We start from the raw sequence: 15868 nt of genomic DNA, 5'->3' as shown, positions 1-15868 counted from the left end.
AAATGGATTTCAACTTAAGCTTTTAATATTTTTTAGGTTAAACCATATTATATATCCTATTGGTCAGCCAGTATAATATATTAGACCTGGAAATCCAAGAGTTTTCTGTATGCAAGTGAAGTTCCCTCTAAATAAATAGCAGTATGACTTTTTATTCCACTATATCCTAGTGACTTTGAGCTGCTTAAAGAAATTTTATGATGAAAAGTTTGATCTTTTTCCCTCATACCAGATTGCAAGTAGGAAAGCTTTTCTAATCTTGTGAGCTTTATACAGTGTGTTGTTTTTGTATTATTGTTGACATGAGTTTTTTTAATTATAGATGGTCAGCTGATGGAGGGTGATAAAATTTATTGGCCTACTCAGTCAGCATTAACCACACGATTAAGGCGGCTCATTACTGCCTATCAGCGTACTAATAAAAACAGACAGATGCAGCAGATACAACCAACTTATTCTGTGCCTGCCAGTGTAATGCAGCAGCCTCTTTATGAAGAAGCCACTCTTAATCCTAAAATGGCAGCCAAAATAGAAAGACAACAGAGGTAAGACAATGCCTGAGCAAGGTCTGCTTCTACTGCTGTTATGAAGAAACACAGTTACTAGAGTATACATATCCCTACCTTTTTAATAAAGCACTAAATTTTTCTATATGGTATCTAAATATGTTGTTCATTCTAAAGGCTATCAAGAGTAATATATTACTTATTGCTCAAAACAGTGTGCTTTGTGCTTATATACACACATATGTTCACCTATGGCAAAACTAATAATGACTGCTGGATCTGTAATTACTGGTCATACTTTGGTTATGTTTAGAAACACGGAAGTGTTTTGTTTTTGTTTTTTCTACAAAGCTTTATTCCAGAGGGGCTCAGTCCTTCTTGGCAACTGCCTTCCTCATGGAGGCCAGCACGTTGCTCAGCTCCTCACGCTTTCTCTTGGCATGGATGTGCATCCCCATCCTTTTCTTGATGAACTTGAAGGCACACTTGTCCTTGGAGACTTTGAGCAGTTCTATGGCGCACGGCTCGTAGGAGGTGAAGTCGCATACCTCCCAGATCATGTCACACACAAACTTGGTGTGTTTGGTGAGATGTCTGTGGCAGCGGCTGTGCCTTGGTTAGCTCACATTTTTAGTCACCTTGTGGTCCTTGTTGAAGCCCACGGCCATGAGATAGCGGAGGGCCATGGCTACTCTAATTCGCTGGTTGCTGTGGCAGGAGGACCAGAGCTGCCCAGAAGTGTTTTCAATTCTGTGAGATTACCAAGTGGTCCTACTTGTGCTCACTCCTGACTCACATGACTGACAGTTGGTGTTAGCTGAAATTGAAACTGAGATTTGGGCATTATTCCAATTAACCAAGGCAGATTCTCCAGATTTCTCTTGATTAAAAAGTTAATCAAGAGAAATTGATTACAAGACCAGCAAAAAATTTTGATTAATTGATTACAAGACCAACAAAAAAAAAAAAAAAAAAAGGGAAGTATATTCCACCTTTCGGTGGAAGAATGGCAAAATATTTGCGGCCACTTTCCATCTACTATCTAAATTTTCTCACAAACTAATGGATCTAATCTTCCTAAAAATAATGATTTTAGCATGACATATTTATTGCTCCTTAATTAGAATATATATAAATAATGTTATGTTCTGAAACCTAAATTCAGCATTTTCTTCCTATAGGTTTTAGTCCTCATTTAAAATTTTATCTGCCACAGTTCCCTCAGGAAGAATGTCCTACTTAGTCTTGACTCAGTACTCCAGTTTAATGCCCCCTCCACCTGAAATACCCTTCCTACCCTCTAGTCTATATCTGTCCTGTCCTTCAGAACTCAACACATGGTCCATCTGCTTTTTCCCCCAAACATGGTAACTCACAGTGTTTTGTCCTTTCTTTGTATTTAAGAGAAATCTAAATCTTAACTAATCTAACAATCTAATAAATTATTCATTTGTCAAAATAAAGTGCTAGGGGCTGGTGAGATGGCTCAGTGGTCTAAAGCACCTACTTAGAACAAGCTAAGCTAAGCAAAACAAAGGGACCGCGGTTCAATCCCCCAGCACCACATGCCAGACAGCCCCGCCCCCTGGTGGGCTGAGCTGGCCACACACACACAAAAAAAAATGAATGAATAAATAAATAAATAAATAAATAATTTAAAAAAAAATAAAGTGCTATAATTACATTGATATTTTTCTTGGTCTAAGTTGTGAATCCTATGAGAATAGGGTAGGCAGTGGGTTATTTTTTTTTTCCAAAGTTTTATTGATAAACAGCAACGAGACAGTTTCAAATCAAATCGGAAGTACAGTTTCAACAAATAATACACTGCATATATTCTTCTTAGTGGTTAATTGCTGTACAAGATGCGAACTTGTGATCCTATTTACAAACACCATTAGAACAAATCATTCTATTCAATAAGAGAATGCAACTATATATCTATCCCAACCTCTTTGAATACACAGATACAAAATGGACATTCATCAGTATGGCAGTGGGTTATGATTTTGTGTCCTGTGTGTCTTTCAATGTGTCCTTTCTTTTCATTTCCTTTTCTTATCCCCAGGTTAAGGTTCATATGATTTGACTGGCTTCCTAGCTGTTTTAACATCATTAATCTTAATTTCTTCGGATTTGTTATTGTTTTTTAATTTTTATGTATTTGGTACAGGGTCTCACTACACAGTACTGGAATTGAAAGCGTGCGCCACCACACCCCAGTCTCAGTGTCTGACTCAGCACACCCTGGGCAGGGGTAGTGTGGCCTGTGGTGTTGGGATTGAATCTGGATCCCTGCACTTTGTTTGCCAGGCAGACACATAGACCACAGAGCTATCTCACTGGCCCTCTTTTTGGTTTTTTTGAGACAGGGTTTCACTATGTAGTTCAGGCTGGCCTTGAACTAACTTTGTAGCCCAGGCTGGTCTCAAACTCAACAGCAATGGTCCTGCCTCTTTCTGCTGAGTGCTGGGATTACAGGCCTGCATCCCTAATTCTAGCATTAATCTTCTTAATGTATACCTATAACAAGACCTAGATTCAATCCCCAGTACTGAGGAAAAAAAGCAACTCATTAACATTTTTAAAAAGTCTTTCCCATGTGCTTTCATTTGTATTTTAATTAAAACAATGAATTAAGCAAGGAAAAGACTACAGTGAAGATGCTACAGTTTTCCAAAATCTATAGTTTATGATGATAAATTAATACTTGTACAATATTAGTAGCTTTCATCTAAATAGAGATTTTTTTTTAGTGAAGCATTTAGAGAATTTCATTATTTGATCCCAGATATATCTTGTTTTCTCCCCAATGTGAGCCATATCCTTGTCAATCTAGAAAACACATCATTCCCCAAAATACGGGGACTTCCTACTTTGCTTATTCTGTGTATTCTTACTTGCACTTTCTCCAGCTTTCATCTTGTTCCATCTTACTTTGCACAATGCCACTTATTCTATGTTGCCTTTCTGATTGCTTGAGTCTTAACTGATCCTGCCACCTTCCATGCTTTTGTAAAATTCTTTGTTTCTATAGCTTATGGAACCTTAAATGCCATTTATTACTAGAAATGTGTTTTAAAAGAACTTTCTTAGTATCTTCAGGGTTATCATATATACTGCTGTATCCTATACATATTTTCTCATACAGCAGTGTACCAGAAAAGCTTTTTGTCTAAAGGAACAGCACAAACTCGAAGAAATGTGATTGGATAGGCAAATCAATGAGCATTTTAAAATGTATCTACAAAGGAATAACTGTTCATTTAACCTTTTAAGGTATTAGATACTAAAAATATTTTTAAGTTTGTGTTATATCATTTCAGTATTAGTATAAGAGGGTAAAATTATTTTGTTGACTATTGTTGATTTTTTTTTCTTTAATGTAATTCAAAATAGATGGACAAGAAGAGAAGAAGCTGACTTTTATAGAGTCGTATCTACGTTTGGAGTCGTTTTTGACCCTGACCGAGGCCAATTTGATTGGACAAAATTTAGAGCTATGGCTAGGCTACATAAGAAAACTGATGACAGTTTGGAGAAATATTTATATGCATTTATGTCCATGTGTCGGAGAGTTTGTCGCCTTCCTTCCAAAGAAGGTATGTGTATTTTTTTTCTTGATTTGGTAAAGAACCCAAAAAATGCTAATATTTAGAAATTTCAGTTATTGTATATAACAATTCTTAAGCCTAACTTATGTCTTAACCTTACCATTAAAATGAAATCTAAAAGAGAGTAGAGAAATATACTAAGTTTTAAAAGAATAGTCCATTTTGGTGATAGACTTATGATTAGGAGGAGGTAGAAAATAAAATAGTTTTTGGTAAGTAGAACTGCCTCACTTTCCTCATTGCTTGGACAGTATACCTGATGCCTGCATCTTAAAGGAGGAGATGTTTATCTTGGCTCCTGTTTTCAGTCCATATGACTCACTCAAAGGAAAGAAGAAAGACAAGCAGGCAGGCAAGGGTGGCCGAGCAAAGCTGCCCATGTCACGGTGCCCAGGAAGCAGAGAGGAAAGCTGGGGCCTGGGGGGCCCTGACTCGTGCACACCCACTTATGCAAAATGGGTTTAATTGTCCAAGAGTTACCAGAATCCTAACAATTCCAACCGTGCTAAAAGGTACAAGTTCAGTGTCTTTCACTTTTGGACCCATGAGCCTTTGACAGATTGGGACTTCCTGAATACTGAGATACATATTTTCCAGATGCAGAATATTTGGCTTCTTTTTAATGTTAGTCTTTTCAGCAACCAGGTTCTTCTAAGTCAAAATTACAGGATCTACTTTTTTGTTATTGTGGCACACACTTGTAATCCCTGCACTCTAGAATCACACATTTGAGCCCAGCCTGAGTATTTTAGCAAGATGTAGTCTCTTCAAAAAGGTGCTCTGGGGGCTTGGGATTTTGGCTCATTGGTAGAATGCTTGCCTAGCAAGCTGGAAGCCCTGGGTTCAGTCCTCAGCACCAAAAACAAAAAATAAACATCCCCTAAAAAACAATTCAACCAAAAAAATATAGTAAAAAGGTGCTCTGGAATTGTAGCTCAGTGCAAAGGCCCTGAGTTAAATCATCAGTACCAAAAAAAAAAAAATCTAATTGCTAAAGTAAATGGCCTTCTATTCCTATCTCATATAAAAGTATAAGTGGTTTATTTAAAGCCTTTTAGTTTTACTTGGGCTTCTAATTTTCATTTTATTTACTAACAGATTTTTTTTTATCAGTCTACTGAATTGAATAGAGTAGCTAATGACTTGATTTCCCAAATACCATGTATTCAGGATTGTTTGTAGGTCTGCTGAAAAACTGTAAAGGACTTAACAATACAGATAAAACAGAATATTATTTATTTTATTATTCATGGTTACCAAGACTCCCTAATTTCTTTTATTTTGTTAATTCCTATCAACAGTCTAGTGATGTACGTATGTGACTTTTGAGGTTAGTTTTAAAAGAAGAGGGAAAAGGCTAATTAGTAGTCATTAAAAAGGAAAGGCTTTCCTGTCAAAGAGATGAGTGAGGTTTTACTTAGATCAAAATTTCCTAAACTTTCTTAGTACATGGTGTCCTTAATGTCTTGATAATTTTTTTCAGAGCAACTAAACCTAAAAGAAATTAACTTTTCTGTTTAATGAACAAATCCAAGCAGTTCAATAAGTGTTTATGTCGTAATCCAGTAGTTGTTTAAAGATACAATAAATATTTAATGAAAAAAGAATACTTTTTTCCCACAACTACATACTAATGAGAAGTATGCACCTGTATTATACTGTATAGATTTTTTTTTAAGTCTTGCCTTGCTGTTAGTCAGTATTAGGCTGGATATTTCCACCATTACATATGCTTTCTGTTCTGTATTGATTTTTGCACAGTTATCAGTTTCTTTAATTTTTTGTTTTGAATTAATTTTTTACTTAGGGTAAGTTGCAAAAAATATATAAGCAGAATTTCCATCTGTCTGCCTCTCTCAATGTTAAAATCTTACATGACTATAATTATCTGACCGGGAAATAAATTTAGTATAATGCCACTAACTAAATATAGTCACCCCTTCATATCTGTCAGGGATTGCTTCTGAAACCACTAAAAATACCAAAATCTGAGGGTGCTGCATTCCTTTAAAAATGGCTAGTGTTTACATATCAAAAGCACATCCTCCCATAGATTCTAACTTAACTCCAGATTACTTGTATTACCTAACACTATATAAGTGTTACATGGTTACTATTCTGTATTACTTAGGAAATAATGACAAGGGAAAAAAATCCATACTTGCTCAGTACAAAAAAAAAATCTTTCTTCCGAATATTTTCAATCCAAATCTTGAAGTTGTTTGAATCCATGAACACAGAACCCCTGGATAGGGAAAACACGCTGTACCTATTTAAGTTTTACCCGTTTTTACAGTCAGACACATTTATTCTAGAATCCCACACTGGTGTTTTGTTCTTTCTCCTGAACTTTCTGCAGTTCATAAGAGATTTTCAGTCATCCCCTATTTTAAATATCCTTGATACCTCTGAAAAGTATTGATCAGTTAATTTGCCACATATCAGTTTGGGATTTCTTACGTTTTTACATGATTGGCAAGACTATTTATTTATTTATTTATTATGGTACTGGGGATTGAACTCGGGACCTTGCGCTTGTCAGGCAAGCACTTATTCTACTGAGCTATCTCTCTGGTCTCCCAAGACTGCCTTTTTATAAAAAATACCACAGAAAAGATGTTGTATCTTCCCAAAACGTAGTATCATAATGGGATCTATAGTGTGTTTTATTTCTGATGTTGTTGACTTAATTGCTTGGTCAAGATAATTTATGATGCATTTCTTCCTCTATCTTTCCCCCTATAATTAAATAATATCTTGAAAAGTGTCACAAATCCTACTCAAACTTTTACCATTGATTTTAATATCTGAGGTACTAAGTCTGCTCTGTATCAATTTGTCTGTGGAAGTCTGCTTCAAGTTTACTGCTTTTTCCTCATCAATTATTGATTCACATAAATATGCATTAATAGATATTTATTCTATAGTCTAGGACCCAGTATTGTGATACCTTGGTTTAAGAACTTAATTAGTTTTGTGATTTTGGGGGAAGATACCTGTGTTTGTGTTGGTGAAGGGAAGATGGCCATGGTTGTGTTTGTTACCCAATGCAGAGTTTACAAATGGAAGGAAAATTTACCAAATACATTTGTTTGGGAACCAAATTGTTTGCAAACAGAAGTGTTTGTGAACTAAGATATTTCTGTACTACTTTTTTCCTCAAAGGTATCCATTTTGGGCCAGTAGGTTCCTGCAGTTTTTCATAAGCACTTAGTTTATTAAAGCCAGTAACTTGAATTTAAGATGAAACTGCATCATAAAGAATGTAATATGTTCTAATGTTGAAACGGCCTCAGGCTGATAGTTTGTGTGGTATTTGGTAAGAAATTCACTTTTGCTTCTGACGCTGCAATGCCCTAAGTAATTTTGTCCAGTTTGATGTATGTTAACAACATTTGTTTATGGGTATCATTTAATAGTTCTTCCTGGTATTTATAGATGCATTTACACACGTTTTCTCTGTAAGACACATGTTAGGGCTGGAGATGTAGCTTAATAGCAGAACTCTTGCCTAGCATGTGTGAATCCCTGGATTCAGTTCCCAGTATTTTCCTCCTCTAAAAAATGGCAGGTGTTAGTAAAGGTATAACCCAAGGTGGATTTTGTAAAGTGAATTCTGGTTATCTTAATATAATGAAAATTGTCTTACTTATTTTTCTGAAGATCAGTGTTTTGCTGGGGATTTAGTTCAGGGGAATAGTAGATTTTAATTTTCTCATTTAAAAATTCTAAGAAGAAAAATTTTCAAAAAAAAATTTTAAAAATTCTAAGGAGAAATGCTGGCAACTGTACAGTTATTTACAACTGTGCTAAGTAGAAATGTACGTTGGCAGTTTCAGTATTTGTTGTAAATCTCTAATAATTTTTGAGGTTAATATTTTTCTCTTCTTTCACTGTAGAATTGGTAGATCCAAACATTTTTATACAACCAATCACAGAAGAACGTGCTTCTAGGACTTTGTATCGCATTGAACTTCTAAGAAAAGTACGGGAGCAGGCCCTTCGACATCCACAGTTGTTTGAACGTTTGAAGCTTTGCCATCCAAATCCAGACTTACCAGTTTGGTGGGAATGTGGTCCACATGACAGGGATTTGCTCATTGGCGCTGCTAAACATGGGGTGAGCCGAACAGACTATCACATTCTTCGTGATCCTGAACTCTCATTTATGGCAGCTCAAAGGAACTATAGTCAAAATAAAATGGCTCATTCACGGACTTCTACTCCACTTTTACAGCAATATCAAGTAGCACTTTCTACATCTCCTCTTACCTCTTTACCTAGGCTCCTAGATGCTAAAGGTATCATTCTAGAGGATATGAAAGTTAAAAATGAAAATCTTAAAGAAGAGCCTCAGTCTTCTGAAGAAGAATCAATGTCTTCTGTGGAAACCAGGACACTAATAAAGTCTGAGCCTGTAAGTCCAAAGAACGGTGTTTTATCACAGGCTACTGGAGACCAGAAATCAGGTGGAAAAGTTGAAACAGACAGACGCATGGTTGCAGCCAGAACAAAACCCCTAACTCCAAACCCAGCTTCTAAGAAACAGAGAATCCACAAAAGAGGATCAGAATCTAGTTCTGATTCTGACTCTGATTCTGAGAGATCATCCTGTTCTTCCAGATCCTCCTCTTCCTCGTCTTCCTCCTCTTCTTGTTCCCACTCTCGATCAGGCTCTAGTTCTTCATCTTCATCTTGTTCTTCAGCATCATCTTCCTCTTCCTCCTCATCTTCCTCCTCCTCCTCCTCTTCCTCTTCATCAGAAGAAAGTGACAGTGAAGAAGAGGAAGTCCAAAAGCGAGGTACGTGCATAAAGTACTTTTGTTATTTTTAGGAAAATTTTTCAAATGAAAATAAACTTGATTCAGATAATTTAAGCATGATTAAACTTATCAACCTAAATTTTATGCATACAAATTTCATAGGAAAAATTTTTTTTTAATTTTATTTATTTAGTACAGGGCCTCACAATGCATCTCAGACTCATAATGATCATCCTGTCTCAGCCTTCCCAGTTCTAGGATTACAGATGTGCACCACCAAGCCCAGTTTCAGTGGCTGGCACAGCATGCCCAGGGTTCCAGGGCCAGCATGGCATGAAGTACCAAGGATCGAGCTTTGAACCTTGTGCTTGCCAGACAAGTGTTTAGACCACTGAACTATCTCCCCAGCCCTCCTAGGAAAGTATTATTGAAAAGCTAGAATTCTTGATGCACATTCCCCCTCTTCAGTCTTTAAGCCATTTCAATATGGAGTACTTGGAGGAATTAAAAGTTGTACACAAAATCTTTCTTTGTGATTATTTAAAATTTATTTATTTATTTTGGTACTGGGGATTGAACTCAGGGCTGCCGTAGGGACATGCCCAGCTCTAAGCCATTAAGACATCATGGTATTGGGGCCAGGGAGATGGCTCAGTGAAATAAGCACTTCCCTGGCAAGTGCAAGGGTCTGAGTTCAATCCCCAGTTCCACCCCCTCCCCCCAAAAAAAAAACAAAAACAAAGACATCATGGTATCTATATCAGATACTTGCGTTGCTCCCATTCCAATTGAAGTCTGTCAGGAACCATCCTAAAAATAATGGTTATTTTATTGTACTCTAGATTGATTTTCCTCCTTTTAACCATTTTTTCTACCATTTATTTTCATATTTTTAAATACTTCTGAATAATTATATGAAATTGTTAAATGTATATTTAAAAGTGTTTAATTTCATTTTTAAAAAATGTTTATGATTGTTCATAGCAGAAGGTACCCCTCACATGAAAGCCTATGATGAAGAAAGCGTTGCATCACTGAGTACCACCCAGGATGAGACCCAGGACAGTTTTCAAATAAACAATGGGACACCGGAGTCTGCTTACCTTTTACAAGGTGGATATATGCTGGCAGCCTCATATTGGCCAAAGGTAAAGGAAGAATTTATTGTTGGGACAGGTGATTTTTTAGTATTCTATATTGCTTTGATGGCAGATATTCTTATGTGAAAAAAGTAGGTCAGTATAAAATGTAGGATGATATTCTAATTTAGCATCAAAATATAAATTATAATACCCACTAAATTAGTTTTATTTAAAATGTGTATGCTTCTTAAATAAAAGATAATGGAGCAGTACATTCAAGTTAAATAAATTTATCTTTTGAAAATAGGTGCTTTTAACTAAGTCTCCTTGAAAAAATTTTATTATAGCCAGTTATGACCTACAAAAAAGTTCCTTTAAATACATGTATAGTCAATGGAAAAAGTAGCTGATATTAGATTACTGTAGTTCTCCAATTCACTCCTACTCTGTATGCCTGGACTAGTACAGAACTACTTCCCTTTATAAAGATTCTCTACTCTTGTAGATGTTCATGTTACCTTATCTTTCCTTTTTGTTTTTTGGGTACTGGGAATTGAACTCAGGAACTCGTGTTTGCAACTGAGGTATATCTCCAGCCCAAGGCTCTATCCATTTTCATATACATTTTTTGTAAGAGTAGGAAAGGTTTATTGGGAAATAAGAATAGTTCCTGAGAAACAGGAGGGGTCCTGAGTAGGTTGCCTCTTTGTTATACATCTAAGTGTTTAGATTTTTTTTTAGAGTAATAAGAAACCTCTGTTATTTTTATTACTGTAAAAATAATAGAAGATATCTGTACCCTATTTTTGGACTTCACTAAAGAGAAATTATGCCTGAATAACTTCACAGAATGATGTATGTAAGAATTTGTTTGCGTATCCAATATACATATGCTGGACCAGGCTTATGTCATCAGGATTCTTTGGCTATTTCTAAAGTTTTGGCCTCACTATTAAAATTATACTTTGATGTTGTGTGCCTTTCTAGGATCGAGTGATGATCAACCGGTTGGACAATATTTGTCAAACAGTTCTGAAAGGGAAGTGGCCTTCAACTAGAAGAAGTTATGATGCTAATACAGTGGCTTCTTTCTATACCACAAAACTTCTGGACAGCCCTGGAGCATCTACAGAACACAATGAGCCCAGTGTTCCCACTCCCCCAGGTGCTGGTGTCAAAGAAGAACGTGATCAGTCAACACAGATGTCAAAGGTGAAGAAGCATGTACGAGAAAAGGAGTTTACAGTGAAAATCAAAGACGTATGTGTATTTTTATTGCCCTAGGGCCTGATTGCGATTGTGGTGTGCAGCATGCTTTTCCTGCAAACGGCTGCCTGCTCTTACTCTTCCTTCCTTCACATACTTGTCTCCTGGTATTTGTATTGTTTTTTTTTTTTTTTTTGATATGCAGGTTATTAAACTTGAATAGTCTACTAGAGGGATCATCATGCAATATGTTTCTTTCCTCATACTTCTGAAAATAGTTCTTCTGCTGATCAAGATGCTTTCGTAAACAGTGTGACAATTTCTGGTTTTGTTCTGTTATATAATAATAGAAATGGTAGGACAGTGCACTTTCTCTTTTAAGCATTTATCATGCTTTTTTATCTGCAATGTTTATTTAAATATGATTATTTTTAAGCCAGACACCGTGGTACACTCCTATGATCCTAACCACTAAGGAAAGTAAGGCAGGAGGATCACAAGTTTGAAGCTACCCTGGGCAACATAGTGAGACCCTGCCTCAACCACAACAAAAAAATACCTTTGAAATCTAATTTATTCAATATCTAAATATGGATAATATCATATGACTAATGTATCTAGAGATATATGCCTAAATTTGAAAATGATGCAGTGTAATAGTCACATGAAAAAACTTAATTTTGCTTTAAAAAGTATATATATTACCTGACTTTGTCTTTAAAATAGAAAGTTTGGTGGGCCAGTTGCACCTGTCTACTCAGGAGACTGAGACAGGAAATTGCAAGTTCAAGAGAAGCCTGAGCAACTTAACTAGACCCTGTTTCAAAATACAATTTTATAAGGGGTTAGAGATGTGTTTCAGTCCTAGACTACGTGACAAGCTTCTGTGAGGCTTGGAGGGTCGTCCTCAGTACTGGAGAAAAAAAAGATTTAGTGTCCATTATACTAGTTCTCTTAAGAGTTTTTAAACTGATTTCTGAGTAAAAAGAGAACTGCATTAACATGTAGGGGTTTTACTTCACTTTTTATATGTAAAATTTCTCAATATCCTGCAGTACAATTTTTGTTAACACTTTCTGTCTTGATAATGATTTTTTTTTTAATAGGAAGGTGGTTTGAAGTTGACATTTCAGAAGCAAGGGCTTGCCCAGAAGAGACCATTTGATGGTGAGGATGGCACTCCTGGGCAGCAGCAGTACCTCACTCGACTGCGAGAGCTTCAAAGTGCAGCAGAAACGAGCCTCACCAACTTCCCAAAATCTATGCCAACATCAGGTGAATGCATAAATATTTGTCTTATAATGAACTTTCCCTTCCACTTCTAAGTTCTCTCATGTAGACCCTCGTTAAAAAAAACACAAATCTTTTCCTTTAATGTTGCAGCCTCACAAGACTATGAAGTAATCATTATAATTTTAAATCCTAATAAATGTTTATTGTAACTTACAATATGACATTTTAAACCATAGAGGGCAGCTTAGGTTTGGAGACTTGAATCTTTGGGTGGAGACATATTTTTGTCAAGTAGCTTTATACAGGTAAAACCCCAAGGTGCATTTCATTTTGAAATTAATTTTAATTTTAAGACAAACATGTGAATTATAAGTTAGTGGTGATTGGTACAAGTGAAACAAGAACTTATAGAAACTTTTTTGACACAGCATATAGTACAGGCAACTATAGGATGCAGGAATTATGACTAATCCCAGGAAGTTAACCTTTCATCCCCATGATACTCTTATAGGAACATAATTCTTAATATTTTAAAGACCTCTTAATTGTTGGCCAACTATAAGTGTCCTTATTAGGAAAATCCTTACTTAAAAGTAAATTTTGCCTGCTGTTGATTCTTCTGCCTTTAGAAGTAGTACAGAATTAACCTTGCCACTTGTCTGCTGACCCTGTCCTTTGTCTGAATAAGTCATACTTTCAAGTGTTATTATCATGTCTTCCCTTGGGACGTTCTATATTTCTTACTTGGGGTGGAGAGGACTTTCTATATTTCTATTCACCTTTTGGCAATTTGAATCAAACACCTACTGCATAGGTAATTGTTCCTGTGTGTCATATGCTCTGTAGGCATTGAGGAGTACTTCAAACATTGTTATTTTCCTGGCTTGATTGTTCTTTGCCTACACATTTTAAATTGTCAAGAATTGATCACTGGGCCCAGGGAGATAGCTCAGGAGAATAAGCGCTTGCCTGGCAAGTGCAGGGTCCTGAGTTCAACCCCTAGTACCAAAAAAAAGAATTGATCTTTAGGAGTTCAGGATCAATTAATTGTCACTATTGAACACTACATACTAATCCTCAAAATACTAGTTTTCCAGTAAAGCAGAGGATGAGTTTCTGCCTTCCTTCATACCTTCTTCCATATAAGACTGAGAACTCTATTATACCTTCTTCTATATAAGGCTGAGAACTCTATTATACTAAGTCTTGATGCCGTATAATATTTGAAAATATTTTAACACCTTTACTATTCATTTGCATAGTGGATGAAATTCCTACAATTTGGGAAAAAAGGCTTTATTATAAGTGTTATCTTGAAATGATAATTGTTTTCCATTGCTGCTGTTAACACTTTTTAATTATAAGTTAGATCAGCTTCCTTAGCATCAATTTGATCTCTTTTGGATTAAGTAGTATCATTGGCTAATTTCTAGACTTTCACATAAACAAATTGGAATTAAGATGTGAAGGAAACTTGCCTCTATTTTTCAGGTATTTATCTCCCAGATTATGCTTTAAAGTGACAGTTTTCATATTAAGGAGCTCTTTTTCGGTGGAAAATATGAACAGTGGTAGATAAGTTGTGTACTCTTTTGTCCACCTAAGTGGGATTTAATACTATCTCTACTCTTATCTTGGTAATGCCAAAATAACAAGAGATTGATGCTTCCATACGCTTGATCTTAGCCTAAAGGCCGAGAAGTGATTGATGCTTCAGTAATCTGAACATTTCATTATTATTTCAATTGGTTTGTATAGCCTTAGCCTGTAAGTAAATCTTTGGTAAATAATAATTTTCTTAATATATTAGTAGTAATTGTGACACCAATTTTGTAGCTATACAAAATTTTATTTTGTTTTGTTTTTGGTGCTGAGGACCGAACCCAGGACTTCCTGCTTGCCAGGCAAGCATTCTACCACTGAGCCAAATCCCCAGCCTGTACAAAATATTTTAAGGTCTAGAAATAATATCATATAGAATCATTAGCCATGTGTCATGTGTCTCATCCATCTTAGCAATATAAATGTGAAATCCAGATCTGTCTTTTCTACATAAAATATTTTAATTTTTTTAGCCTTTTTTTTTAATTCGTGAAAATGAGACTTTAGGTAGGAAGGTGGTCATATTGGTGGGCAGATTAAATAAAACAACATATATAAAGTGACAAGTGAAGAATTTTGGATACAATTAGATGTAAAACAGAAGTTAAGATTAGGTACTTCCAGAAGACCCTGGCATGGTAGTGCACACCTACAGTCTGATCACTCTGAAGGTTCAGGTAAGAGGATCCAAACTGAAACCTGGGCATCTTAATTGCTCAGCAAGGCTGTCTCACAGAAAAGTACTAGAGACATAGCTCATTGTGAATGTCCGAGTTCAGTCCCCAGTAGGGTGTTGTTTCTAGTAATACAAGCTTATAAATGAAATTCTTTACTTTTCCCAGTCTATACCATTTTTGTTCCTGTGCAGTTAACACCTAAGTCTCTTCCGAAAGCTTTGAATAAAGACAGCAGGTGTAGTGTTCTTTACTGAATGAAGATAAATGTAATAGAATAGAGCATAAAACTAAGAAAGATTAGATAATAGTCTTTCCAGAAAATGGGATTGTGGGAAGGGCAAAAAAGCCTTCACAAATCATTTAATGCCAGGAAATTACATAGTTTTGTGACAAGAGTGGTGTACCTAGTGTATAACATCTTACTATAGATATAGGTATGTGTGCAAGATTATAGCAAATTTATATAATGTGAACACAAGTTATGGAAAACTTCAAAAGTTGAGCTCTAGGGTGGGAGTTGAAGGTTGGTAGTCATGATAGAGCTAATCCAAGGCAGCTCATTTATATATGAAGCCATAAGAAGTGTATGTAAAAGTTCTTTTAAAAACAATTTAGAAGGCCGGCCAAATAGCTTAGCAGATTAAAGCTCCTGCAAGCAGGTGGAGGGCCCAGGGGTTCTATCCTGGGCCTGCTGTGCTGGCCCCCACCCTTGGGGCGCACTGGGATGGAGATTGAGACTGGGTATGGTGGCGCTCACCTGTAATCCCAGCTCTTGGGACAATGTAAACAGGCGGATCACTACGGAGTTTGATCTACTAGTGAGACCCTAAACACTCTGAAATACAAAAAAAAAAAAAAAGCAATTTAGTAAATTTAGTGTTACTGCAGATAAAATGTACTATGATAAAAGTACTTTCAAAATCATATTTGTAACAGTATATTCATATGATTATTCTGAATTTCACTATATATATATATATAACATATATACTAATATTTTCATGTATAATAATGATTTGAATTATTTCAGTTAGTCATACATCACCGTATTAAATAAGGTACCTATCTATCACTTTCTTGTGACTGGGACAAAATACCTAACACCTACAAATTAAAGGAGGAGAAGTTTATTTTTGCTCATGTTTTAGAAGTTTTAGTCCTTTCGTGCTCAGCAGCATGGTACTT

The 15868-nt window shown here is 35.8% G+C and overlaps 1 protein-coding gene across 12 annotated transcripts in view; it reads left to right on the top strand.

Moving 5' to 3' along the window:
- Positions 1–15868, top strand: part of Chd9 (chromodomain helicase DNA binding protein 9) — a 225957-nt gene that overhangs the window by 194044 nt on the left and 16045 nt on the right. For 7 of the 12 annotated variants that reach the window (XM_023721770.1, XM_023721775.1, XM_023721768.1 and 4 more), the window contains 6 exons: positions 323–545; positions 3906–4108; positions 8020–8922; positions 9868–10031; positions 10953–11225; positions 12278–12446. In XM_023721770.1, coding sequence (XP_023577538.1) covers positions 323–545; positions 3906–4108; positions 8020–8922; positions 9868–10031; positions 10953–11225; positions 12278–12446 — 1935 coding nt within the window. The remainder of the gene's footprint in view (positions 1–322; positions 546–3905; positions 4109–8019; positions 8923–9867; positions 10032–10952; positions 11226–12277; positions 12447–15868) is intronic. The other 5 variants (XM_023721773.1, XM_023721777.1, XM_023721779.1 and 2 more) reach the window with 3 other exon arrangements.

This window comes from Octodon degus, unplaced genomic scaffold, assembly GCF_000260255.1.
Source record: "Octodon degus isolate 3935 unplaced genomic scaffold, OctDeg1.0 scaffold00085, whole genome shotgun sequence".
Taxonomy (NCBI): Eukaryota; Metazoa; Chordata; class Mammalia; order Rodentia; family Octodontidae; genus Octodon; species Octodon degus.
This window is presented reverse-complemented; position numbering and strand designations above follow the sequence as displayed.